The sequence below is a fragment of the Leucoraja erinacea genome, chromosome 10, assembly GCF_028641065.1.
Source record: "Leucoraja erinacea ecotype New England chromosome 10, Leri_hhj_1, whole genome shotgun sequence".
Classification (NCBI taxonomy): domain Eukaryota; kingdom Metazoa; phylum Chordata; class Chondrichthyes; order Rajiformes; family Rajidae; genus Leucoraja; species Leucoraja erinaceus.
This window is the reverse complement of record NC_073386.1, coordinates 24,814,780-24,841,452: the sequence shown is the minus strand read 5'-3', so window position 1 is coordinate 24,841,452 and position 26,673 is coordinate 24,814,780. Positions and strand designations below refer to the sequence as shown.

Sequence of the window (26,673 nt, the reverse complement as noted above, 5' to 3'; positions counted from 1 at the left end):
GTTTAGCCAATTTGGTCCAACAGAAAAAAAAAGTATGTGCACTATTATGGTAGATGTTTTTACAAGTTAGGCCAAATATGTAAAACGCTGCAACTTCAGATCTAGATCCCAAAAGTGAAATAGAATAGTTCCTGATGAAGGTTCAGTTGAAGCTATCTAGAGAGATGATGCTAGGAGGACATTTACAGTGGCTACTCTTAAAATGATAAGGCAGATATCAAACTACTGGTTCTCCTCACTTAAGAATCATTAGAAGGTAGTTTGTAAATAAAATTTAAACTTGCATGTTAAATATTTTTTAATTATGGATCCCATTTGTAATGACTTTACTCCAACTGAACAAGATTCATAAGTGCAATGTAAATTACATAAAATGAAATTTCTTAGCTCCAGAAGCAAATACTGTTAAATGATCACATGGAATGGGCATGGTTAATTTATAATAAAAACCAGTTGTCTTCCTTTTCAATTTTTAAAGACAATACAAATAAGTCTCTTCATGTTTTTTTCTATACAAAAGATTCAAAGAAATTCTAGATCCAATCCCACATTCCCACTTCCATGCAAGCATTAACAGAGCAAAGTGTCAGCCTTAGTCCAATAAATAGTTTCTGTACACATTGTACAAATAGATACATATAAAGTGAACTCTCTCCCTTAACACAAAACTAATTTTGTTTTTTTTTCATCCACCTGTGTTGAGTTGAGTTATTAATGTCCCAACTTTCTCCTGTCCAATCAGCCTCAATCTCATCAAATGAAAGAGCGTTGACCACTTGAACAAAAACAGTGAAGAGGGGGTTATGTAAGCTCTGATGAACTTTACTGCTGCTTATGTTTGGGAATGACGGAATCCGCTTTAGCAGTGTTCTTTGGGACAGTTTTATCGTATCCTTGTAAAAAGGTTAAGAACAGATTTTGATTCCTAAAAAAAGAGATTAAACAATTAACAGTGCTAGCAGGAAGCACCTTTTATGTATGCAAAAAGTTACCACATTAGGGAGACATAATAATAGACCGTTTAGCTTATTTGAATTGCTGCCTTTTAACTATTAAAAAAAAATCTAACAGCACAAATATTAAATACAACTGTTAACTTTAATTTGCTCCCAAAAACTTGCATTGTTAGCATGAAAAATATTCAATTCAAAGAAGAATAAATGATTGGTTTGGAGCAATGGAAATTTCCTTGGGAATAATTAGTCCAAGCAATGGGTTTAATGGACGAAACTAAGGGGGAAATTTTAGGAAATTCTACTATTTAAGAGTTTAGAATTCCAAAAGCATGATTAAGGGGGTAGTGGTTGTATGGTGTAGAGTTGTAAAGGGCAGCACATGAGGGGATATCATCAACTTAAGGGCAGAGGCCCAGGAAGTGTTGAAAGTAATTCTGAAATTGTAAGAAAATGATTTATGCTGTCAGCTCAAATGGTGGTAGCAAAGTAGTCAACAGTTTAGTGGGAATGTAGTGACAGAGGGGGAGGAAGTAAATCCTTCAGGAAGAACGAGGGGGCAAATGAATGGGGCTGGGCTGAGTAGATGGAGTCCTTGCACTGCCTATGTTTTGCTCTTAGTATGGAAAGTGGAAGGAGAGAATATTAAGTGGCCATAGCTAGTGAATAAAGGAAGGCAAGGCTATCTTTGCATATCGCAGGATGCACCTTGAGTAATTTTGTCGGTCAGGACAAGTGCAGGCAATGCTTAAGGTCTGGGTGATAAACAGCTACATAATTGTGTTTGGAACTACAGGGAGAACACCAACACCACTAACAGATCAGGGCCCCAAAGGGAAAGCTTGGAAGTATATTTGTCCAAATGATCTTTCTTTTATCACACTGTATCTGTGAAGGTTCAGTAGCCTCCTGTGTATGGTCCTTGTATTGCAAATGTTTGTGGTTCCATGAAGTTGTTCCAGTTCCAGTTTTATTTGTCACTTTAAAAATAACCCAAGGCTTTCACAGGAGTGTTAATAAACAAGAGTGATGCTTGGCTCCATAGTGATAGTAAGGCAGTTTACTTGTAGCATGTGCTGCTCTGCACAGGGCCTTGTGGATGAGAATCAAAATGGGTGAGAGAGGTGAATTAGAGTTTGGAGGGGGTAGGAAATCACTGTTTCAACAACATTCTAGGTTTTGTTGCAAGCTGATTGTAGGATTTTATTGTGTGCACTTTTCTAACCTGTTTCCCCCACTAATTAACTAGACTTTCAGAAATTGCTCCATTTCTTGTGAAGTAATGTGGGATGTGGAGGCTGAAAAAGGTACAAATATAGAGATTTATATTTAATCTTAAAGCAGGATGTCACAACTACACTGGATTTGAAATGAGGGACAGCAAATGCCTCCCCAGTTAAAAGATCTTTTTAATGACTTAATCCCAAATCAGTCTGGTGATTACTATTCTGCTGTATGTAATAACACGTGCAATTCAATGTTAGAATCAAACTGATGCAAAAAAACCCAACAGTTTAAGCATTTTGAAATGTTGTAAAAGGAACAAAATGTATATTTTCCACAACTGATTACCAAAGCTTTTCCCTCAAAAATAATCATTGTTTTCCAGCAAATAGTGTAAAAACACTTGGTACCTTTGTAGAGCGGGTTTTACTGAAAACGTTCCAAAACCGTAAAGTTTCATCTCCTGCGCCTGTCACAATAGCCTCGCCATCTGGTGATATAGCCTAAAGATCAATGAAAGGTGAAATCATTCCAACCCATAAATAGAAAGTGTACATGTGCATATATATGGACAATAGGAACTCGTGGGCAATAGCCCCACCATGACTAACAGGAGACTGGTTGGATGCCGCATGTGTAGGTCAGAAATACAACTGGATCTCCTGTATAATTTTAGGATCCGTGTATTGGATTTGTGTACTGCCCTAATGGATATTATGGTTAGATATGCAAATATATAACCTTATGTTAACAGGAGACCACCATTTTAACACCCATTTTCCACAGCGAAAGAAAACCTACCCTCTGTGTGTCCTTTGTTGAATTATTTATCTTAGTTTCCTCAAAACTCTTCAGCAAGCCTTGTACAACTAAACCCTTCAACCCTTTGCTTGAAAAGTTACTGACAATTCTGTCACTGATTTTGTAATATTTTTAAAACACCTTTTCTACTACCTGATCCCGTTGAAATGGCTTGGTACAAATTAGCTCTTTATTCCTGTACTTTGACTCATCCACCAATAATGTTTTGGATTTTGTAATTATGTTTTTAAATGACTAACTTTAGTTTGCAAAAGTACAGAATGGTGCATTAATCCTCTGGGTCTTGAATGATAAGGACATCAGTAATTTAATGAGGCAAATGCAGGGGGAAATCTGATTTAAAAATAAAGGCATTGACAGAAACACTAATTTGAAACAGTCGCCACACTCAAACTAGAAATCTGTTGCTCACTGACTGAGAGTGCCCCCTTCAGCCAGACTTTCAGAAGTCCATGCAAGGACCCAGCTTTGAAAATAATTTGCAAGCGTGTTAGTTATAAAATTAATTCTAGTGAGGAATTGCTCTCTGCCTATAGATAAGGCAGTGATAGAAGGCTGTTCAGGAATTTGAAAAGACAAGTGTGAAGTTACTTGATTTCTTAATATCTTTTTTTTTTAATGTAAATTGTTAAAAAAAAAGCCGTTGGAGATTAAAACAAAACTATTGCATGATTTACTTGTGTGCAAATAATCTTTGTATAAATTATGTAAACGCTGAAATCTTGTGCCAGTAAAAGATGTTCCAGTCACAATCGATAGATCAAAATTTATCTCTCACAGACACCGTACAAGATTTTCAATCAAAACAATAGAACTTGAGGAACATTAAATAACTGAAGTAGACATCATCGCTTTGTGAAATTGAAGACCACAACATTACTCTTGTTCAATCAGACTGTATACAATTTAAGACTTCCTGAATATACCTTATTGATTTTACAGTGGAAAATAATCAATGGGAAGTGTCAGTGCTTTAGGTTTTCTGATAAGTTTCAAATGAGAAGTTGCAGCATACAGACTGAGAATGCTGCACTTCCCTTCAGGTATTCTTAAGGAAATGCAAAACATTATCTGAGTTAGTCACTTGGTGACAATCTACACCTATAAATGTTGCATTTTTTGCCCAGTAACAACTAAATAACTAAAGAATCTACAGCACTGGAGCCAAACTCTAAAATTATTTACAGCATTACAACACGTACCAGGTAGAGCACTCTATATGAATGCCCTGTTAGTTTGGCAACTTGCGTTAAGGATGGATACTTCCACACTAAGATCTGATTCTGGGAATAGCCGTGTGTACTAACCTGCAAAATAAGGCAGTATCAGAACAAAAGTTGCACGTTAATGCAATTATAAGCTTTAGTACAGAATAAAATTAATTGTAGCTGCTTGACGACCACTGATCGTCTCTTTAAAGTACAATTATAAACACTTGCACTCCATGAGCTGCAGTCATATCCAGAACTGGACAATCGCTATCAGATAAATTGGGGAAGGGATGAATAGAACAAAGAGAAACTTATTGCTACCCAAAGCTTTTACCCCCACTTCTGATGAAGGATGCTGGAACTAAAACATTAACTTTTCTTTCCACAGATGATGTTTGACCTGCTCATTGTTTTCAGCACCTACAGTTTTTTTTTTAAATTTTCACGTTATCTAATGGGATATGGCCACCCGCTGCTACAAAGCATCAAGATAATGGTCTTCCTCCAAGGGGAAGAGGGAAAGAGAGAAAATAATTTGTTAAAATCCCAAGTTTGATATCCAAAATGCCCTGAACTCTGCCATTGATAGCTGGGCACTACTGTAAATTCATAATCAGATCTGGCATAACATTGCACAGCTGCTGCACAGCCCCAGTGAGACTGTGTAGAGTCTGTCTGCTCCCCCTGTGACTGCTTGGCTTTCCTCGATGTAGTCCATACATATGCGAACAAAGAGGTTGGGTAAAGGACTGATTGGAAACCACAAAGCTAGCATCAGCTCAATGGGCTAAGTAGCCACTTCCTGTGCTATGAGGCTAATGACGTGAGTGGCACAGCGATAAAGTTGTTGCCTTACAGCATCAGAGACCAGGGTTCGATGCTGACTCTGGGTGCACTCTGCACGGAGTTTGTACATTCCCTCTGTGACTGAGTGGTGGGTCCCCCCCCCCCCCCCCTCATGTTTACAATGTGACAATTGTAAATTGTCCCTAGTGTGTAGGATAGTGCATGGGGATCGCTGGTCAGCACAGACTCTGTGGGCTAAAGGGCCTGTTTTTATCTCTAAACTAAACTGTCTGCCACAAATGTAAAGGACATCTGGTGTGCTCCCCTCAGAAGGGCAAGAAGTAAATTCAAAAGGACTGAATATATAACAGTAATAATAAGTCTATTCCAAAATATCTTCTGGCAACAGGAAGCCGGCAATGCTTGCCAAATGCTATTATGTCTGTAATGTTAGTGCCTGTGCTTAAAGACAAGGCTGGTAAGCTCAACAGTATTGACAATTATCAACCTATTGCATTAACCAGTATCTTGTCTAAAGTACTGGAGAGAATACTGCTAACAAAGCTAGAAATGTATGTCCTTACTACTGACAATCAGTTTGGGTTCAAAAGAAAACATGGAACTGACCAGTGTATCCATGCTCTTAAAGAGTTGGTGTTCAGGTACACAAGCCTGAATTCATCTGTATTCCTATGTTTTATTGATGCGTCCAAGGCATTTGATAGAATTAATCATGAACAATTGTTTGTAAAATTGCTAGATAGAGGTGCCCCTAAATTTTTAGTGAGAATTTTAGCGTTTTGGTATGCCCATCAAACGTTTCAGGTTAAATGGGACAATGTTGTATCTGCTCCATTCTGTGTTAGTAATGGATTGCGGCAAGGAGGAATTTTGTCTCCTATTTTATTTAATGTTTATATGGATGAATTATCAAATCAGTTAAATAGGTTAAAAACGGGCTGTCTTGTGGGCAACACTATTGTTAATCATCTTATGTATGCAGACGACCTGGTCCTGCTCTGTCCATATAGTGCTGGGCTGCAGCAGATGTTGAAGGTGTGCTCTCAGTATGGCCTTGATTATGACAAAGTATAACGCTAAGAAAAGCCGCATAATGATAGTTAGAAGCGCTGAGGACAGGAAATCAACTTTTCCGACCTTTTATTTGTCAGACAGTCCTCTAACTGTGTGTGAGGAAATTAAATACCTAGGTCATGTCATATCCGATGACTGGACAGATGACAAAGACCTCTACCGACAGCGCTGTAAAATTTATTTTCAAGCTAACATACTTGTAAGGAAGTTTTCTATGTGCTCTGACTCTGTGAAGTGTTCCTTGTTCAGAACCTGTATCACACTGTTATATACTGCTCAATTGTGGTCTAACTATAAGAAAAAGAGTATGCAGAGGCTCAAGGTGGCATACAATGATGCAATGAGGTTGCTGCTTCGTGTCCCTAGGTGGCATAGTGCCAGTCAATTGTTTGTGTCCACTAGAGTGCCAACCTGTGAGGCACTCTTAAGACAGACTAGGGCTTAAGACACTCTTAAGCCCTAGTCAGCCCTCTGAAAAGCTGCTATAGATTCACTTCTAGGCTAAGATGGCATTGGTGCAATAGCTTGTATATCTTATAGGCTAATATGCAATTTTTATGTATTTTTTGTATCTCCTTATACTGTATGATGTGTTATATGGACCTGTGTCTGAAATAAAGCTTTATTATTATTACTTTATTATTAATGCAAGTGGAACTTTCAGAGAAAACAACCTGGACCATAATTTTGTTTCTAAGCTGATGTGACCCGCGCATCCATTACTGGATTATAAACACACCGCAGATTCAATTTGTCGCGAGGCTTGGTTTGAGAAGCTCACCAGTTCGTTTGCGTGCTTCGACCAGGCAAGGTTGCAGACCTGGGAGCCTGTGTCAACACACTGCAGCGGCTGACAGGTCAGTGTGTTCCAGAACCGGATGCAGCGATCAGCAGTGCCCCCTCCTGAAGCCAGTAGCCCATGCTGATGGGGGGACCAGGCAATAGCCTTTACAGCAGCTAAATGTTCTGTATATTGCTGGACTGGGCTCAGACTGGAATTGTTCCACACAAATAGCTGAAAGATAAAGTTGCAGCAATAACACGATGGAACAGGTATATTCAAATACTCTCAAAAACCTATTTATATCATAATTGGACAAATTCCAAAAGAACTTCCACCCACTCCGTCCATTTGCTCATTGTCAGCAGAAATGTAATTTAACACAACGCACCATTTTAACTTCCCAGAATTTGAAATCCATTCATTTTATTACTTGGTATGCAAGTCCCTGCTGTAACACATTCATGTTTACAATGTGACAATTGAAACCATCCTAGATGTCATTGGAATAGGTGTCAGGTACCTTGTTGTCATTGCCCCCAGAGGCCAGGTGCTGGTGATCAGGAGACCACTTTAACCCACAAACTTCCTGCCTGTGACCTTGTAACCTGCGCTCCGACTGAAGTGGGGGTGTTCGCACGTCTCTCTGTAGAATGAGACGGTCTCGACTACCTGATGAGAGTTGATCAGCATTCCAGGCCAAAGCACCTGCACATTAAGCAACACAGCAAGAATGCATTAAAATAGTGTTTGTATAAATGACCGCTTCAGCCCTTCAACACTGGCATTTCAGAAATATTCTGAAATATTTAAACGATAATAGCCTCATTTTACTCAAAGTTAACAGGTCACCAAAACTTTATGATGGTGATCTTGTAATGTAACAATGAAAATTAGGGTTGAAGATGATCAAAATACATCAGCCTGTAGTACATAACATAGGTTAACAGATTGTCTTAATTTACATTTTGTACTGTGCAATGTGTTCATGAAACAATCAATAGATTTACATTAATTAATAGTGTAACATTATAAGCAATTATTGTCAACCGTGAACTCTTAAACTTTAGAACACAATGGGGACAACTATAAATAATGACCTTTGCTTGCTCTTCTTCAGCAATCTATTAATGGTGGATTCTAGCATTAAAGAAAAACTTTAATCTGCATAGTATAGACTACCTTTGCGACAATATTTACATCAAGTATTGACATACATATAGTATATATATAATATTCAATAATATTAAATAATATATAATATATATATTCTATATATTATCATCACATCTATATACTTTTAAAACTGTGTGTGTGTATGTCATTTTGCCTTTGAAACGTATCTCCTCGAAAACCAGACGCAAAAATGCAGAGAATTTATAATTTCACAAATGCACTCCTCTCTAAATTCGGTCAATTATTTCCCCAGATTTTGAATAAAGTTGTTCACAAAACAAACATTTTAAAATATAATCGCTGCTTGCCAGCTGCTGACGTCACAATGCCCACCAATCCAGGCACACCTGCCTCCTGACCCCGCCCCCCCACTGTGGATTAAAGGCAAACACGCGTTGGGGGGAGCGGGTCTGCACTTGGTCTAGGTGTGTGTGTGTGTGTGCGTGCGTGCGTGCGTGCGTGCGTGCGTGCGTGTGTGTGTGTGTGTGTGTGATTTCGCCTTTGAGTCACATCTCCTCGAAAACCCGACGCCGAAACAGTGAAATTCTTAGATATTCCGGTGAAGATTTACCTCATGATTTCAAAATCCCCTCAATTGTAAATTTGGTTCATTATTTCCCGAGTTTTTTTTTTACTAAACTTGTCCACCAATCTCTGACACTCTGGATTAAAGCAGCTGCTGTCAACGAGCAGGCGCACTGCTTTTCACAAGTTACGTCACCACCTCCCCCCCCGTTCTTCAAAAGGCGTAGAAAGAACGAGCAAGTTCTGCAGATCCCGAGGTCACCGGAGGTCTCCGGCACTCACCTGCGATCACGAGCTTTTGAAGAACTTTCTCCTCATGGCCTGCGCTGCAAGTGAAGTCACGCCCCTCCCTCTGCTGCTAACCGCTCCTATCCTACTCCTCCCCCTGCTGCAACCCACTCTTAGTTTCCAGAGAGCCGGGCCACCTCTCTCCCCCTCCACTCCCTCCCTCTGCACCCCCTCCCTATTATCCCCCTCTTTCCCCTCCACCCTCCTCCCCCCCCACCGCCCCCCCTCTCTCCCCACTCCTTTCCCCCTCCCCATCTCTCTCCATCTCCCACTCTCTCTCCTCTCCCCTCCCCCTCCACCCCTCACCTTCCCCCCTCCCTCACCCCCCCCCCCCCCCCTCGTCCCCCCCGCACTCCCCCGTGTGTGTGTGGTGTGGGGTGGTTAGTGTGTGTGTGTGTGTGTGACGCCACAGGCCTCCCCCCGCAACCGCGCCTTGAGGGGACGGGACCCAACGGGTCTCCCTTGGTCTAGTATATTACTAAAACTCTCATCCGGTTTGTGATTCTGTCTGCGTGCGTGCCCATGTGCTCCTGGAACTACGCCAAAACGGTACGCGATAGTGCTACAATTATTGGACCACCTTACTCACAATTGCCATGTGGTGTGTTTTTAATCAAGTTTTGTTCAGATTGATGTTATATTTTACGTTATTGGCATTTTTAAATTTACAAAATCCAGTTTGAAAAAAAAATCACTTGAAGTTGCAGTGGCAGTTAGCAGCTATGATGTCACAATGGGATCTCATTTACATAAAATGCCCCTCAGCAGTGTTCCATTGGCAGTTAGCAGCATATGACGTCACAATGGGATCTCATTTACATAAACTGCCCGTCATCAGTGTTCCACCCAGTGCATTGAGAGATTTGTTACATTGTTGTAAGGAGAGTGGGGGAGGGGAGGAGGAGAAATGTTATTTAAACATTGTGTTTAGTAGGGGAGTGGGATAGGAGAGAGGTGAGGAGTGGGGGAGCAGGGAGATAGAGGGAGAGGAGGGGGGTAGGGCAGGGAGAGTGGTTATGGAGGATGGGAGAGGGGTTATAGAGGGAGGGAGAGGGGAGGGGAGAAAAGGGTGAGGGTGTAGGGTGAGGGTGTGGGGTGAAAGGGGAAATGGAGGAGGATCGGGTTAGGAAGGATGGTGAGGCACAGTTGGGGACAGCCTTCACTCGCATCACAACGGGAACCCGTCAGCCACGCCACGCAGTTGGGAGCTATGGGTGAATGGTGGAATATTGCATTTGGGATCCAGCCCTCCCGTGTGACAGGGACCCAATGGGCCCCATTTGGTCTAGTAATATATATTTATATATTAAATCAGATTATTATCATTACAAACTGCCTGCCTGCAACATTGTTGTTCCCTACAACTATGAATGCACGTCATTTGTTCAAGATTTCTTAGAGATATAAAGTTGGTATAGAAACACAAACCTCTCCATTTCTTACATCAGAATCAGAATGCTTTATTGTCATTGCATGTGTCACATACAACAAGATTACTGTGTCTCTCCATTTAAAAGAACTTCAAACATTCACATACTCATATTTTTTACACTCCCTCCATCCCCAAACCCACCCATGGATTCACATTTAAATAAATTAACACTGTCTCCCACCCCTCCTCCCTCCCCATAACCCGCTCCCGAGACAGAGTTCAGTTCAAAGATTGCTGATGGGTAAAAGCTGTTCTTGAGTCTGGCAGTGAGTGACTTTAGCGAGCTGTACCTTTTTCCTGAGGGCAGCAGTGTGAAAAGATGGTGACAAGGATGTGTAATGTCTTTCACAATATTACAGGTCCTGCTGTGGCATCTGGAGTGGTAAATGTCCTCCAGAGGGGGCAGGGGGAGTCCAATGATACCCTGGGCAGTTTTTATCACCCTCTGGAGAGCTGCTCTGTCAGCTGCTGAACAGTTCCCAAACCAGGCAGTTATGCAGTAAGTCAGTATGCTTTCTACCGAACAGCGGTAGAAAGACTCCAGCAGTTTAGCAGACAGATGGGCCTTCCTCAGTGTTCTGAGGAAGTAAAGTCTCTGTTGCGCCTTTTTTACAACTACAGCAGAGTTCACAGACCATTTAAGATCCTCACTGATGTTGATCCCCAGAAATTTAAAACTAGGCACCCTCTCCACCTCCTCGCCCCCTATCTCCAGTGGCCTGAGCTCCGCTCTATGTCGCCTGAAATCAGTGATGATCTCCTTTGTCTTTTTAGTGTTCAGAGAGAGATTGTTGTGAGCACACCACTCAGAAAGTCTGTGCACCTCCTCTCTACAGGCGACCTCGTTCCCATTTGAGATGAGCCCCACCACGGTTGTATCGTCCGCAAATTATATGATCCTATTTGCGGGGTGATGGGGCAAGCAGTCATGTGTGTATAGGGTGTAGAGGAGCGGACTGAGCACACAGCCCTGCGGTGCTCCTGTGCTGAGGGTCAGGGATGTCGAGGTGTAGGGTCCAAGTCTCACCGTCTGTGGGCGTTCACTGAGAAAGTCCAATATCCACCGACACAGTTGACTGCTGAGGCCAAGGTCTAGCATTTTTGTGATCAGCTTGCTGGGTATGATTGTATTAAAAGCTGAGCTGTAATCAACAAAAAGCATCCTGACATATGACCCATTCTCCTCTAGGTGTTGTAGTGCAGCATAGAGGACAGTGTTTATGGCATCCTCTGTAGATCTATTAGCCCTATATGCATACTGGTGTAGGTCGAGTGAGGGGGGGGGGGAGAGATAATTTAAGGTGACCTAGGACCAGCCTTTCAAAGCACTTGGAGACTACAGATGTAAGAGCAACGGGCCTGTAGTCATTGAGGGAGTTGATGTTTGTCTGCTTGGGCACCGGGATGATAGTGGTGGTTTTCAGGCACGCTGGCACGGAGGAGTGTGCTAGGGAAAGGTTAAAAATGTCTGTGAATACCCCAGCGAGCTGGTGAGCACAGTCCCGGAGCATCCTGCCTGGGATCTCATCCGGGCCAGCAGCCTTACCAGCATTAACAGTTCTCAGGGGCCGCTTTACCTCCTCTAACTGGAGGGTAAGTGACTTCAGGAAGAACAAAACGGACATGGCACCATTGACTATCAGCGGGGACTGTGTAGAGAGGGTGGCGGATTTCCGCTTCCTGGGAATCCATATTGAGGAGGACCTGACGTGGAGCGTGAACACCACTGCGCTGCTGAAAAAGGTCCAGCAGAGACTGCACTTCCTGAGGGTGCTCAGGAAGAATAACATCACTCAGAGACTGCTGCTGTCCTTTTATCGGTGCTCCATTGAGAGCATACTAACATACTGTGTATGCGTGTGGTACACCAGCTGCACAGCGGCTCAGAGGAAAGCGCTCCAGAGGGCCATTGACAATGCCCAGAGGATTGTCGGCTGCCCTCTCCTTACCTTGGAGGACTTACACAGTTCCCGCTGCACCAAAAAATCCCAGAATATCATAAAGGACATTTCCCGCCCCGGACACTCCCTGTTTGAACTGTTGCCGTCAGGCAGACGGTACAGATCTACAAGGACAAGGACAAATAGACTAAAAAACAGTTTTTACCCCACTGCTATAAAAGCACTAAATGTAGCCGCCAAGGTACGCAGGGGCGATACAGACTAAGGGACTGTGGTAACTGTGGAATCGACAGAAGGATGGAGGGTTGGGTGTGTATGCGTGCTTTGTCCGTGATATTTATTTAGTTGTTTATCTTTAACATTTTTCCTTGTATGTATCATTAGCTTTTAGAAATGTTTGAATGCTGCACTGACTGGCTGACATTTTAAATTTCGTTGTACATGGTTCATGTTACAATGACAATAAAGAAACTATTCTATTCTATTCTAAGATCCTACAGCTCCAAAGTGGCTGGTCAGCAAGGTCCAGTTGGAGAGAGGTTCTTTCATTCGGACCTCTCTCGAAACAGGCAAAAAAGTGGTTGAGCTCCTCTGCCAGCGATGTATTTGCAGCTGTCGGTGGGTCCCTGCTGCCCCTGAGGTTTGTTAGGTGATGTATTCCCTGCCACATACATCTCACTCAGTTTGCAGAATATATTGTTAAATATCAGCTGCACTTCCCTCTTCCATTCAAGGTTACACAAGACAATTAAAAATCTCACAATGGAGGGATATCAAAACAAACTATTATTTTGGGCATGCGGAAACAGGAGTAGTTCATTTGGTCCCTTCTGTAAACCTTGCCTAGCTAGAATCCATTCATTTTTATACTGAAAATTTCAACTGACCCCTGGGGGAAGTTGGGGGTAGAAAAGGGATCTGAAGATTACTATTACTCCACTGAAGTCGAGGAGCTGTTATGTTCTTACCACTGAATGTCTTAATTGTTTTAAGATACATGGCAAGTTACAGAACCCAAACTGCAAACAAAGACAAGTTCAAACCACAAATATTTCAGGAGCATTATAAGATATTGGTAGTCACTTTAGTTGACGTCTGTACCATCTAATAATATCTATACTCCCACACTTCCATTTCAAACTATTGACCAGCATGTAGCGAGTACTCACCAACTCTGGCGGAATGTCCATCGAGAGAAGTCAGCTTCTTCCCAGCCGCTGCATCCCAGATCTGCACATACCCTTTATGGGTGCCCACAGCCACAAAGCTCCCCTGAATATGTTAAAAGAATATTTTACCTTATCAATCATAACAATAGAGCACAGAAACAGGCCCTTGGGCCAAATCCATGTTAATCATCCGACATTGCCATTGACACTACAATCTGCCTACACACAGGAGGTAAACCACAATGGCCAGTTAACCTACCGAGCATATCTTTGTAATATGGGAGGAGACTGGAGCATATGCAGCCCCAGGAAGAACAAGCAACTTCCACACAGAGAGCATCACAGGTCAAAAGCAACCCCCAAAATCACTGGTTGGGAGGCAGCAGTTTACTAATTGCACAAATATGCCAACCAAAGACCTGGTCCTGTCTGTAGGACCGCAATAGATGGAAGTTCCCATAATTCAAGAGGCATAGCAATGGTGATGAGGGCTGAAAACCAGGGCAGAGAGAAATTGTGACGCACGCTAGTGGATCTGGCACCTTGCCAGAATGAAGGGAGGGATGAAAGGAAGAAGTAAATATATCTCTATGCTTTACAGAAACACTCAGTACACCACTGTCCAATCTTATACCCCTGCAGAAATTGCTCACACATCATTTGGTCATTATATTTAGAGTATCCTCTTGGCCTTTGCATTCAACTTAGTCAACAGTAATTCCATCAGGCGCAGCACAGTGGTAGAGTTGGTGCCTTACAGCGCCAGGTTCCCAGATTCCATCCTGATTATGGGTGCTGTCTGTACGAAGTTGGGACGTTCTCCTTGTGACCACTAGATTTTCTCTGGGTGCTCTGGTTTTCTGCCACATTCCAAAGACATGTAGGTTAATTGGCTTCTATAAATTGTCCCGACTGTGTAGAATAGAACTAGTGTTGGTCAGGAAGGACGGTGAGCCGAAGAGCCTATTTCCACAATGTATCTCTAAACTAAACATTAGTTACAAAATGTGCGCAGCAAGTCATTCCATGAAAATATCATCTGCATTCAAATGCTGCCTCACACAACAGCTCACATATTCTCTATTTAAGTCCAAGTTTCTAGTTTTCTATTCTTTTTCAGAGTCAGCAGTTTAAGTGACCAAGTGACACTTAACTGTTTGCACAGATTGGAAATCATCCATGGTATAGCCAATTGATTAAAGTGAATGGGCAAAACAGAATATTTCACAATATTTATATAAGAATTAATTTCAGAGGGGAGAAAAAAATCAACATCAGAAAATAACCGTACCATAAAATCTACTCTCATTGAACATTTGATCAATGAGCAGAACAGGAATTGAATGCCGCAAACAATGACCATGCGCCTGATTACACTCACCCTCTCATTCCAACAAACAGATGTAACAGAGTCTCCATCTATGGAGAGGTCACATAGCCTTGTTACCTAGGAAACAAAAAGGTAAAACACAATTAGCTCTGCTTTCTCTTTAAATAAAGACATGATCCAGCCCCTCGATAAATCAATGTTTCCTCCCCAACTCCCAATTTAACAGACGTGCTTGGTTGCCCTTTGCAGAACAATTGGCCCAAAAGACCCGAATCCTTTATTAGATAGAAGCCACATGATTTATTCAACCAGTAATGTATTCAGGCCAAATGCAAGGTCTTCTCAAGTCTTGTATCATGTCTCAAGCATACAATACAGGGGATTGTGTTTGTAAATAAATGGTAAAATATGCTTGGAAAACAAAGTTTGAATTCATATCCATTTCCATATTTCCTTACAAATGTATAAAAGGAAGTGGACACACGAGGACTGTTGTGGGCAGTGGAAAATGTCCAGCACAATCAATAAACACAAAGAGTGAATATTTTGTTGTCTGCAGCAATGCATTCGACTTGGGCCAACATTTAATTACGCTGGCTCTCAGAACAATCCCACCCCTTTCATTCTCCTAATCTCTCACAAACCCATCAACCTCAGCCTGATTCTCCACCACTCTACACTAGGGATAATTTACAGTAATTACTTTACCGACTTGCACATCCTTGGGATGTTGGAGGAAACTGGAGCGCCTCCTAGGGGATTCCCACAGAGTCGTAAAGCATGTGTGCAAAGTCCACACAGATTTGGATCAAACCTGGGTCACTTGAGCTGCAAGACAGTAGTTCTGCCTGTGCCAGCTAGTTAATAATAATAATAATAAACTTTATTTTGGACTCAAGGTCCAGACAAGGGGCAACATTACATTAAAAATGCATTGCATATCAAATATCATAAATACATATAAAATCTTGGTATATCACTTATAAAAACATCATAATTTATATATTTTTTAAAAATAAAAAAAACACACAATGCTTAAGTTAAAAATCCAGATTAAAAGATGATCAATGTCCTACAACGAGACAACGATACCAGTGACTTCACAACTGGGATTCGTAGTGTGTAGTACTAACCCTTATGTTTGTCAAGGCCACAATAAGCATATTTTTAGAGTCATTTATCCTGCAAATGAATTTATACATGTGGTGTCTTAGGATAGCTTCTAAAGTACTGACTCCTGCAGCCACAAACATATTACTGGCACTACACCATCTAGGTTGCCTTAGCAGTGTTCTCATGGCATCATTATATGCCACGATAATAGCATATATAATAGTATAGGTGGGACAAGAAAGATCTCAACTTCAAACTGTAGGCAGTGGCAGACAATTTAGAACTTAAGAAACAAAAGCAGGTCATGTTACATAGAAATAGATTTAAAAAAAATCAAAAAGCAGCAATTAAAAACAATTGCATTAAAGAACCTCTATTAGCAATGGCGAGTTCATGTTGTTTCTGGACACAAAGAGAGCTCAATTGCTTCTGTAAAAAGCCCAGTCAGCAGAATTACCTTCGCTCATTCCCATGCTCCTGGTTCTGCTGGTAATGCACCCACCCATGTCAATTTTGAATATCAGACTCCAAGGAGGCAACATTGTTTATTTTGTCACTATTCCCCCCAACATTTCTTGGACCGAGCAAGAATTGAATCCTCCAAGTTTGGCAAGACAAAATAAGTTATGGTGTTTACAGAGCACGGCAATACATTAACACAGAGCCATCAAGATTGACATTAAACCACCGAGTAGGAGCCCAGAGGTCTCATCTACTGTCCGTCTTTCACCGGTGGCTGCAATTTTGCAGACGCTGTTACAATGCATCTAATCCACGAATGTTGGAGTGTTGTCTGGCTGTCATCTAGTGTTGCCATCAAATGGCCCACATCTAATGTTGCCATCAAATGGTGATCAATGGTGGGAGCTTTGGCTGCCTCACCCCTCCTATACACCACTGCCACTGCTCCAGGCGAATCTCAGGTCATCACAGCTTCTTTTGTCTTATCAAACTTTGAGGATTTAATTCTGGCTCGCAGTTCAAGAAATGTTGGAGGAAGTGGTGACAAATTAAACAATGCTCACAATCGTATAATCTACTTGCCTGGCTGTGAAGAGAAGCCAAGTGAAATAGTTTCCCCTTGGCTTGCATCAGAAAACTTCTGTGTCACTCTAAATATCGAGTGCAAGCTAGCACCCTCTGGTCTAGAGTGGCTCCATCTGCAGTTCTCAGCAACAGTTCTTTAGGTAGATTATACGTGAAGCAAACAGAGATGGCAACATGGAAGAGGTAAGCAAAGTAAACTTAAGAAACTAAATTTCATATATCTTTGTTAGGAAGGTACAGTTGAGTCTTAACAGAGCAGTATAAATGATACATGGATGGTGTGACCAGATGCATTGTGGCAGACAACAAAATATTCACCCAAACGTACTAAAAAAAAACGCAAAAAAGAATAAGCTTCTCTTCCCACAAATGCTGCCTGATTAGCTGAGTGTTTCCAGTATTCTCCGTTTTTATTTCCAGCACTTTTTCCAATCAAGAGAGGTTGAGATACATCTAAGATAGACACAAAATGCTGGAGTAACTCAGTGGGATAGGCAGCATCTCTGGATAAAAGGAATGGGTGACGTTTCGGGTCGAGAGCTTTCTTCAGACTGCCTCTACATCGTCCAGCCATCTTGGCATGAAATGCTGACCTCTGCTGTTGCTAAGGAAATGCTGGCTGAGCAGCTGCACAATATGACCCCTTGCAGCAGGACAAGCTTTTCTCTTGAACGCTCAAATACTATTTCATGTGAAAAGATACAAGAAAGTTAATAAGTCTGTAACAATTTAGCCAAGCTGCACTTTACCTGACTGGTGCACGCACTCCACAAGTAAACACATGCACCGAGACCAACGCTCAAGACATTTGCTGCTGACCAATCCACTAGATTGAGGTAAAAGTCATCCTGCAATTCTGGAGCATCCAGAACCTTAAATGGAATCTTTGAAATCTTCCTTGTTGGTTTCCGTGGTGACCGCAATAGCTTTTGACTGTTCAAGAAGGGTAGAATGCAGAAAGTTATATTTGTGGTTAGTTAAGAGGTCTGGTATGCTGATTGCATCTTGGGATAATAAGGAAATTCGGTCTTGGTTGATTCAGACCAGAATCTTTAAAACATTGACAAAACCTTTATGTTTTGAAACATAACACAATGGGCTCAATCTATTTTATAACATGTTCCAGAGTTGGTTGCCGAGATCTCTAAAGTAATGAGCCCAAGAGAACCGATTACAATAAAACTGCTGAATGAGACTGGTAATTTAGCACTTTGGAAAGAGTGGAAACAGATAAAGATCTATATTAAGAAGAGAAGGAAATATATCTGTCATAGGCAGTAGAATTCCCCTTAAAATGTGTAGTATTTTAAAGTGCTGCATGAGTGCTAACAAAACAATTCCTTTTAACGTTGAGATCCTTGACTCTACAATCACATATATATAATAAGCATGTCTAATCATCAGGCACGGAAACTATTTGTCCGTAGCAGTTCCAGCTCACTTGGCATTCGAGATTCAATTTCACTTGTAGGCTATAAATATTTGTTACAATTGTTCATGTTGGAAGCGACTAAAAGGAGTTTAAGAAATTCAATTTTCAGCACTTGAAAAGAATGTTTCACCACTAAAGAGTACTCATTAAAAATCAAATGCTTATTTAAAAAGTAGTGGATGTTTGACTCATGGGAACATAGAATCAGGCTGTTAGTTGAGAAACTACTTGTTTTCAAAGTTAATCTACAAGCACAGGTCTTTATTCTTGAAAACATTACTGAACAAAGAGTCAATAATGCTCATAACCTACCTTTTATTACTGACAGGGGATAATGAATACGGTGAAATCTCATTCCCACTTTCAGTAGTAGATCTCTTCGTACTCAAGGCATACTGCAAAATAATGCAATACACTGATTAAAGCTTGATTGAAAGTCACGTGCTATTGCGATGAGCAACACGTATTGAAGCAGAAATAAGTACCGACAAGTAAAATTCTTGCACACGGTAAACATTTATCAATAAAATGAACCAATAATGAATAACCAAATTAATAATGGTTTATCAGGGCTCGAAATCAGCGGTTGCCCAGGTGCCAATGACCACCCATAGTGCCGCCGGGCAACCTAAACGCAGAGTCATTTTGCCCGGCTTGGCATTGCAGATAGTGGTTTATACCGAAGATAGACACAAAAAACTGGAGTAACTCAGCGGGTCAGGCAGTATTTCTGGAGAAAAGGAACGTGACGTTTTGTGTCGGCGACGGCTGTCGTGCAGGGCAAAGATACTAGGTGCAGAGCGAATGACGGGCCCTGCACAGCAGCAGCAGCAGCGGCCGCGACAGCGGCTCCACCGCCTCCTCCTCCCGCACCTCGCCCACCCCGATAGCGGCTGCTGCTTGCAAAGCTGCTAACGGCGATAACCTCTTTAAAAACAAACCCTCTCGCACCCCGAGGCCGGGAGGAGGGAGGGAGGGAGGGAGGGGGAGATCCTATAGCTATAGGATCTTTGAGCTGCACCGCTCAACCCCACATCTTGCTGTTGCCTGGCGGAGGAGGGGAGGCAGTGGCGAGGAGAACCCAACTGCCCCCCCCCTTTGGCAGCGGCACTTGGCGGTGGACAGGGACGGCCAAGGCAGCGGGGCGATGTTGTCAGAGGAGCGCTGACCTTCCTTCCTCCCCACCTCGCCCCCTTCTCTCTCTCTTGTACGCCCCCTCCATTCCCTTCACAGCTGCTGCCTAACCCACTGAATTCCTCCAGCACTTTCTTTATTTTTGCTCACGGGTCGACGACCTTCTATCACAGCAGCAAAGAAAGAACAAATGTGCAGGTATTTGTAGATTCTGCATTTAGAAGCATTGGACTGAATGGCAGTCTTAGTATTATTATATGTAAGTAACTTGGAAGTCAAAAATGTCACTTTAGTCCAGAAGGTATTGTGGATGCATCAGAACCGAGCAGAAAAGGCTGACACGGCAGATAATTCATCAACAGGGTGACTGTTTAAGAACCAGTGCCAGCTGTCTGGTACAGCTCTGCTGTAAAGCTGTCATATTTAATAATACAATTCAGGAAAACATTTTCTAATTTTGCACAGTACAATTTGGCTGACCAGAGACAAAGGGGCTAATTTAGCCAGTCTATAAATAATGGAATTATCGAACACTTTGCTCACTTACTCTGAATAGATTACGTCGCTCCTGCATTGGCATTTGGAATCTCCGATCTTCAGTTTGTGGGTCACTTACTTTTTCAATGCCTGCTCCCAGTAACTCGTTCTTTAGTAAGGCCGCATATGCCACACCATCTGCCGATGGGGAAGAAATTCTCATTACAACAATGCCACTACCCTGTTATCACCATGGAGAACTGCAACTCATCTTATGTCAAATCATCATTTTAATGCATTCACCACTTGGAATCAATATCTAAACACAATGGTGAATCTCTCCCCTGGTAACTTATACACCACGACTGAAAGAAAATCAGGACTCCATTCTTCTCAGCGTGTGCTCAAACCGATAGCAGTAAACAATGAGTGTATAATCTATTGGTGACGTTGACAAGGGTAAATATAGGTCAGGTCATTAGGTCACTCAAACTTCCTCAATAATTCCATGGATTTTTTGAGACAAGGTGGGACTTGGTTTAACATTCATTCCAAAGGTGGCATCCACGTATATTATATATTTATATTCTATTAATACTACCTAGAAATTGTGTTCAAACCTCCAGAGTAGGGTTTGAATACATAATCTGCTGACCGAGATGGGAGAATCCTCCCAAATGAGTTATAGAGTCATGACGTTGTATAGCACAGGGCCCTTTGGTTCACCATGTTTATGGTGATCTTTTTTGTCCATCCACACTAATCCTATTTGCCAGCATCAGGACCATATGCTGTAAATAATAAAATATTTGGGCTGGGCTGGCAGAGAGATTCAGCTAATGTTGGCATGATGATCTTTATTCAGCAACTCCCACATGGAGGCTGAACAAGAGAGATCAGGCTTTTCCATGATCTTCCTGATATTTTGCAGCCAGAGGTTTATGCACCACATTGAGTTGTTGCTTTACTGCACCAGAGACCCATGTTCCATCCTGACTACGGGTGCTGTCTGTACGGAGTCTGTACATTTTTCCTGTGAGAGCAGGGGTTTTCCCCAGATGCTCTGGCTTCCTCCCACACTCCAGAAGTACAGGTTTGTGGGTTAATTTGGCTTCAGTAAAAATTGTAAATTATACCTAGTGTGTAAGATACTGTTAGTGAATGGGGATCACTGGTCAGCAAAGATTCGATGGGCCAAAGGATCTGTTTCCAAACTGTATCCCTAAACTAAACTAAAGTGCCAGATACAGAATGTCTAATGAACTCTTTAATTAGATTGAGTTAGGGGAGAGTTAACAAAAAAAAAAAAAAACATTTTATTTCACACAACAAATCCATGGGGAAATCAGTAAGGACTACAAATAAACCTCCACTAGAAAGTCAGGGCAAAAAGAGACAAAGCCAAGAAACTTACAAAATTCTTAAGGGGTTGGACAGGCTAGATGAAGGAAGATTGTTCCCGATGTTGGGGAAGTCCAGAACAAGGGGTCACAATTTAAGGATAAAGGGGAAATCTTTTTGGACTGAGATGAGAAAAACATTTTTTACACAGAGAGTGGCGAATCTCTGGAATTCTCTGCCACAGAATGTAGTTGAGGCCAGTTCATTGGCTATATTTAAGAGGGAGTTAGATGTGGCCCTTATGGCTAAAGGGATCAGGGGGTATGGAGAGAAAGCAGGTACAGGATACCGAGTTGAATGATCAGCCATGATCATATTGAATGGCGGTGCAGGCTCGAAGGGCCGAATGGCCTACTCTTGCACCTATTTTCTATGTTTCTATGATTCTGCTTTATCAAACCAGCCAGCCAGAGGGCAAGTTATAATTCATGGCAAGAGGCATAAGACGCAAAATTTTCCTTCAAATTACCAATTGCTCGTAAGTCAGAGATGGTGAAAGATATAAAACTCATAAATAGGAACGACATTGACTAAAGTACCAAATTACCAGCACTGATATCGAGTGAAATACTGGATTTATAAATTACACCACAAACATGGAAATGACACCTGAAGGGAAGGAGTGAAACCAAGATCATACACAGAATACAGCGAATGAAGGGATATAGATCATGTGCAGGCAGATGAGATTAATTTTTTGTTGCACTTTGTTCGGCACAGACATTGTGGGCTGAAGGTGTACCATTCTATATAGAATAAAGAACAAACATAACTGTAGAAAAATTTAAAACGCAAATGAAGAATGGACTTTTCAATCAACTATCCAATTGTACCAAATCCATTATTATGACTGAAATCTGGGAAGAGGTGGCCTAACTTGTGATTGATAAATATCTGTGATGGCATCTCCAGTAATGCCATGCAATACGGTCTATGCTCGCTTTTCCTGCACGCTCAGCTTTCTCCCGGTGCCAGCATGCTCCACAGTGTATTGCTCCCGATGTCATGAACCACACTGCTCATGCAGACCCCCTTCATAAACCTTAAGATCACATGGGGACAACGACCTCCACAAAATGAAGGAAGCACCAGAGCTCCCACAACAACTGGCATTCAAGTGGACATTTCAATTGTTCTGGTCTTGCTATTACCGAATGTTTGAGGAACGGTCACCCTCTCTGCTTATAAAAGTAACAATATTGTGCCAGATCGCATTATGGAAAGAAAACAAACAGCTTGAAAATAATTGAAGAGGAAACTACTTTTGTGACCTTCACTGAAGGTGATAGAATATGCATTTTTTTTTAGCAATGCAGAGAGCATGGACATTATGGGCCAAAAGGCCTCTTTCTGTGCTGTATGGTTATGACATCATTATTGACCTAAATTTCCTAAAATAAGGAAAGTAGACCCAAGTTTTAAGAAGTTGTAAAAGGTTACACAAACCATACAGAAGACTGGGAGTTAACTGAATGTGAAGATCACGGTAGCTTTGCTAGAATAATGGTTCATTTATCTGCTATAATATTCTTAGTTTCTTCAATCAGAATTATTTCCCACTTGACAAATCGACCTTCCATCTTCCAAAGTTCAGAAGATCAAACAAAGGCATGCGATATATTCCAGTCAATAATAAACCTTTCTCTATTCAAATCTATAAACATTGGCACATTTACAGGACATTGGGCAGGTCATACTGTACTCTAGGTCATTATATCACAAAGTCCTTTTATGCCCCGACAATCAGCAAACAGCAACACCCAATGTAAAGAGACATTAAAGTTCAACAAGGTAACAACAACATAGACACGTACTGTACCTTTCCCATTGTCAGAATTTGCTTCTTTTGTTTTTCGATTCTGGTTTGGGGATTTTCCATTTTCCTGATAAAGACCAAAAATACAGCAAAATCACGACTGAATGAACATTTTCCCTCCTGTATCATTAACACAGTACAAGTGCACAACCTTTTATCCGAAAGCCTTGGGACCAGACACTTGTCGGATTTCGGACATTTTCGGATTTCCGAATGGAAGATTTTTAGCGTAGATTAGGTAGGTAGCGCGGGCGGCTTGAAAAGTCTGGAGCGGCTGCCTCCTCCCCGGAGACCGGGGAATCATTCTAAATCATTGCATAAATGTTAGTCAGTTAGTTTGGAGGGATTTTATGTGGTGGTGGTGGGGTGAAGAGGGAAACTTTAATTCATAGTCCCCTACCTGGTCGGCGACTCCCAACATCGCGGAGCTGGGGGCTCCGTCCGGCCGCGGGCGGCGCCGGTTGGAGCTCCGACCCCGGCAACTCTACCCCTGGCTGCGAGGTGCTCCAAATCCAGCGCTGCCCGCGGCCGGACGCCCACAGTCCCAGCTCCGCGAATGTTGGGAGTCGGCGGCCACAGCGCTCTGGAGCTTACCGCACGGCAACCAGGTAAGGCATTGCCCGCTCCCCGCTGGTATCCCAGCGCTGCGACGCCGCCGACTCCCAACATTCGCAGAGCTGGGGCTGCGGGCGTCCGGCCGCGGGCGGCGGTGGATTTGGAGCGCCTCGCAGCCAGGGGTAGAGTTGCCGGGGTCGGAGCTACAACCGGCGCCGCCCGCGGCCGGACACCCGCAGCCCCAGCTGGGAGTTGGCGGCCACAGCGCTGCGGAGCTTACTGCACGGCGACCCGGTAAGGCATTGACCGCTCCCCGCCTCTCCGACCACGTAGGGGACTAAGAATTAAAGTTTACCCCTTCACCCCCTCCCCTCACCCCCTTCACATAAAAGCCCTCCAAACTAACTGACTAACATTTAAGCAATGATTTACAGATGTTTAAGTGTCTCCCCGGTCTCCGGGGAGGAGGCAGCCGCTACAGTAGTACAGACCTGGGTTGACCGTGGGTCGTTTCGGGTCAAGTTTGGCGCCAAACGCGAGATTTGGTGTGCAGACGACATCCTGGAAAAAATGGCCGGTTTTCGGAGTTTTTCGGTTTCCGGAACTCCGGATAAAAGGTTGTGCACCTGTACTGCTAATACCAGAACTAGTGGATTATAGAGTACAAGATTGCAATAAAATTAAGGGATCAAATGTTTTAATAAACTTGTGAATGTCTTTCCCTGGTAACCTTCGCAATGGGTTATAGGACAATGTGTTCCTTCCTTTTCCTGCCCAGCATTTTCTAGTGCACCTAAAGTCTCTCTGCACCTTCCCAGAAAAGTGGTTGTTAAATATGAACATGGGACACAGGATAATTCCCACAATCTACGGAGAGGAATCGTGTAAGAAGGAACTGCAGATGCTGGTGTAAACCGAAGATAGACCCAGGAGACAACAGGTGCAGGAGTAGGCGGTTCGGCCCTTCGAGCCAACACCACCATTTACTGTGATCGTCATTGATCATCCACAATCAGTACCCCGTTCCTGCCTTCGCCCCCATATCCCTTGACTCCACCATCTTTAAGAGCTCTATCTAACTCTCTCTTAAAAGCATCCAATTGGCTTCCACTGCCTTCTGAGGCAGAGAATTCCTCAGATTCACAACTCTCTGGGTGAAAAAGTTTTTCCTCATCTCCGTTCTAAATGGCCTACCCCTTATTCTTAATCTGTGGCCCCTGGTTCTGGACTCCCCCAACATTGGGAACATGCTTCCTGCCTCTAGCTTGTCCAATCCCTTAATAATCTTATATGTTTCAATACGATCACCTCTCATCCTTCTAAATTCCCGGGTATACAAACCCAGTTGCTCTATTCTTTCAACATACGACAGTCCCGCCATCCCAGGAATTAACCTTGTGAACCTACACTGCACTGCCTCAATAGCAAGAATGTCCTTTCTCAAATTTGGAGACCAAAACTGCACACAATACTCCAGGTGTGGTCTCACCAGGGCCCTGTACAACTGCAGAAGGACCTCTTTGCTCCTATACTCAACTCCTCTCATTATGAAGGTCAACATGCCATTAGCTTTCTTCACTGCCTGCTGTACCTGCATGCTTACTTTCAGTGACTGATGAATACTCACATCTCGTTTTGGGTCAAGATCCTTCTTGATCAGTCTGAAGAAGGGTCTCAACCTGAAACGTCACCCATTCCTTCTCTCTAGAGATGTTGCCTGTCCCGCTGAGTTACTCCAGCTTTGTGTCTATCTTATGTAGAGGAATTGATGGATTGCCATTTGACGCAGTGGGTGATGTTTCCTGCACTTCATTTAAACTCACCAGGATCTAATACTTTAACTCTCTCAATAAAAAATCAAATCTCGTGGAAAAATAAAAGAAAGATTTTTTAAAAGAAAACATTGAACAAGTTGGGTCCTCAGAGGTCCTCAAATTTTTGCATGTGCTGACAGCAATTTTCCAACTATAATCATCAGCAAATGGAAATTTCCATAATGCCCCTGTCCCACTTAGGAAACCTCTGGAGACTTTGTGCTCCACCCAAGGTTTCCGTGCAGTTCCCGGAGTTTCCCCGGAGGTTTTTGTCAGTCTCCCAACTGCTTCCACTACCTGCAACCTCCAGGAACCACACGGAAACCTTGGATGGGGCGCAAAGTCTCCAGAGGTTTCCGTTCAGGGTTTTCTAAGTGGGACAGGGGCAATTGTACGTTGAAAGTTCCATCTGTTGTTGTTCAGCTGAATATTCCCAGTTCATTTAATTTCCCCCCCCCCAAGAGTAACAAGATACTCAAAACTCCTCAGGGCACTGCTATGAAAATGGCACCTCCCACATGGATGGATTTCACAGACAAGTTCAACGTGTCCACAAGCCGACACGGAAATATTTCCCCCCTCAAAATACTCAAATATCAGTCCTGACATCCTCATCATTAGTTAACAAAGGATTTGGGAGAATGTGACAACAGCTACTATTAGTCTACAATCATAGCGATTATTATTTTACATTTATAGTATGGAAGTTGATGCTCCAGTTGGAACTCGCTCTCGTTGGTATAAATCGGTCGCCTGTCTTGCGAGGAAGGGTTGCTGGCGAGTTTGAGGTTACATGTCGTGTACTCAAGGCAGCCTGTTTAAAAAGAGTGTTTGCATCAGCAGTAGATATTTAAGAAGATAAACTAATCTTAAAATGCATCTAATCTTGAGCATCGTAAACAAAAGCTATTTAAGAACTAAACAATGACTGAACATAATACACAATCAGACATTATTGTGCAACTATTGAATTATTAATCATTAGCAAAGATATTTTTATCCCTTCAAATTTGTGAAATCTTCCAACATCTACAGTATACTTAAACATCAAACGTGCATGTGGTTTCTTCACATTAATGGTGCAGCTTGTTCATCGTTCTAAATAATACATGCCTTTCCCCAGGACAATGTTCATTTTAGATATTTATTTAGTGCATTTTTTTCCTACATAATTTTAACCTTTATCTTCAT

The 26,673-nt window shown here is 42.4% G+C and overlaps 1 protein-coding gene across 6 annotated transcripts in view; it reads right to left on the bottom strand.

The window, feature by feature from the left end:
* LOC129700913 (fizzy-related protein homolog) overlaps positions 1 to 26,673 on the bottom strand; it is a 78,052-nt gene that overhangs the window by 36,952 nt on the left and 14,427 nt on the right. For 5 of the 6 annotated variants that reach the window (XM_055641724.1, XM_055641721.1, XM_055641725.1 and 2 more), the window contains 11 exons: positions 26,174 to 26,296; positions 23,117 to 23,180; positions 19,967 to 20,094; positions 18,598 to 18,680; positions 17,603 to 17,786; positions 14,745 to 14,810; positions 13,364 to 13,466; positions 7,396 to 7,580; positions 6,873 to 7,106; positions 4,202 to 4,306; positions 2,588 to 2,680 (listed from right to left, as the gene is read on the bottom strand). In XM_055641724.1, coding sequence (XP_055497699.1) covers positions 2,588 to 2,680; positions 4,202 to 4,306; positions 6,873 to 7,106; positions 7,396 to 7,580; positions 13,364 to 13,466; positions 14,745 to 14,810; positions 17,603 to 17,786; positions 18,598 to 18,680; positions 19,967 to 20,094; positions 23,117 to 23,180; positions 26,174 to 26,296 — 1,368 coding nt within the window. Of the gene's footprint in view, positions 1 to 691; positions 926 to 2,587; positions 2,681 to 4,201; positions 4,307 to 6,872; positions 7,107 to 7,395; positions 7,581 to 13,363; positions 13,467 to 14,744; positions 14,811 to 17,602; positions 17,787 to 18,597; positions 18,681 to 19,966; positions 20,095 to 23,116; positions 23,181 to 26,173; positions 26,297 to 26,673 lie in introns of those variants that run through there. The other variant, XM_055641726.1, reaches the window with a different exon arrangement.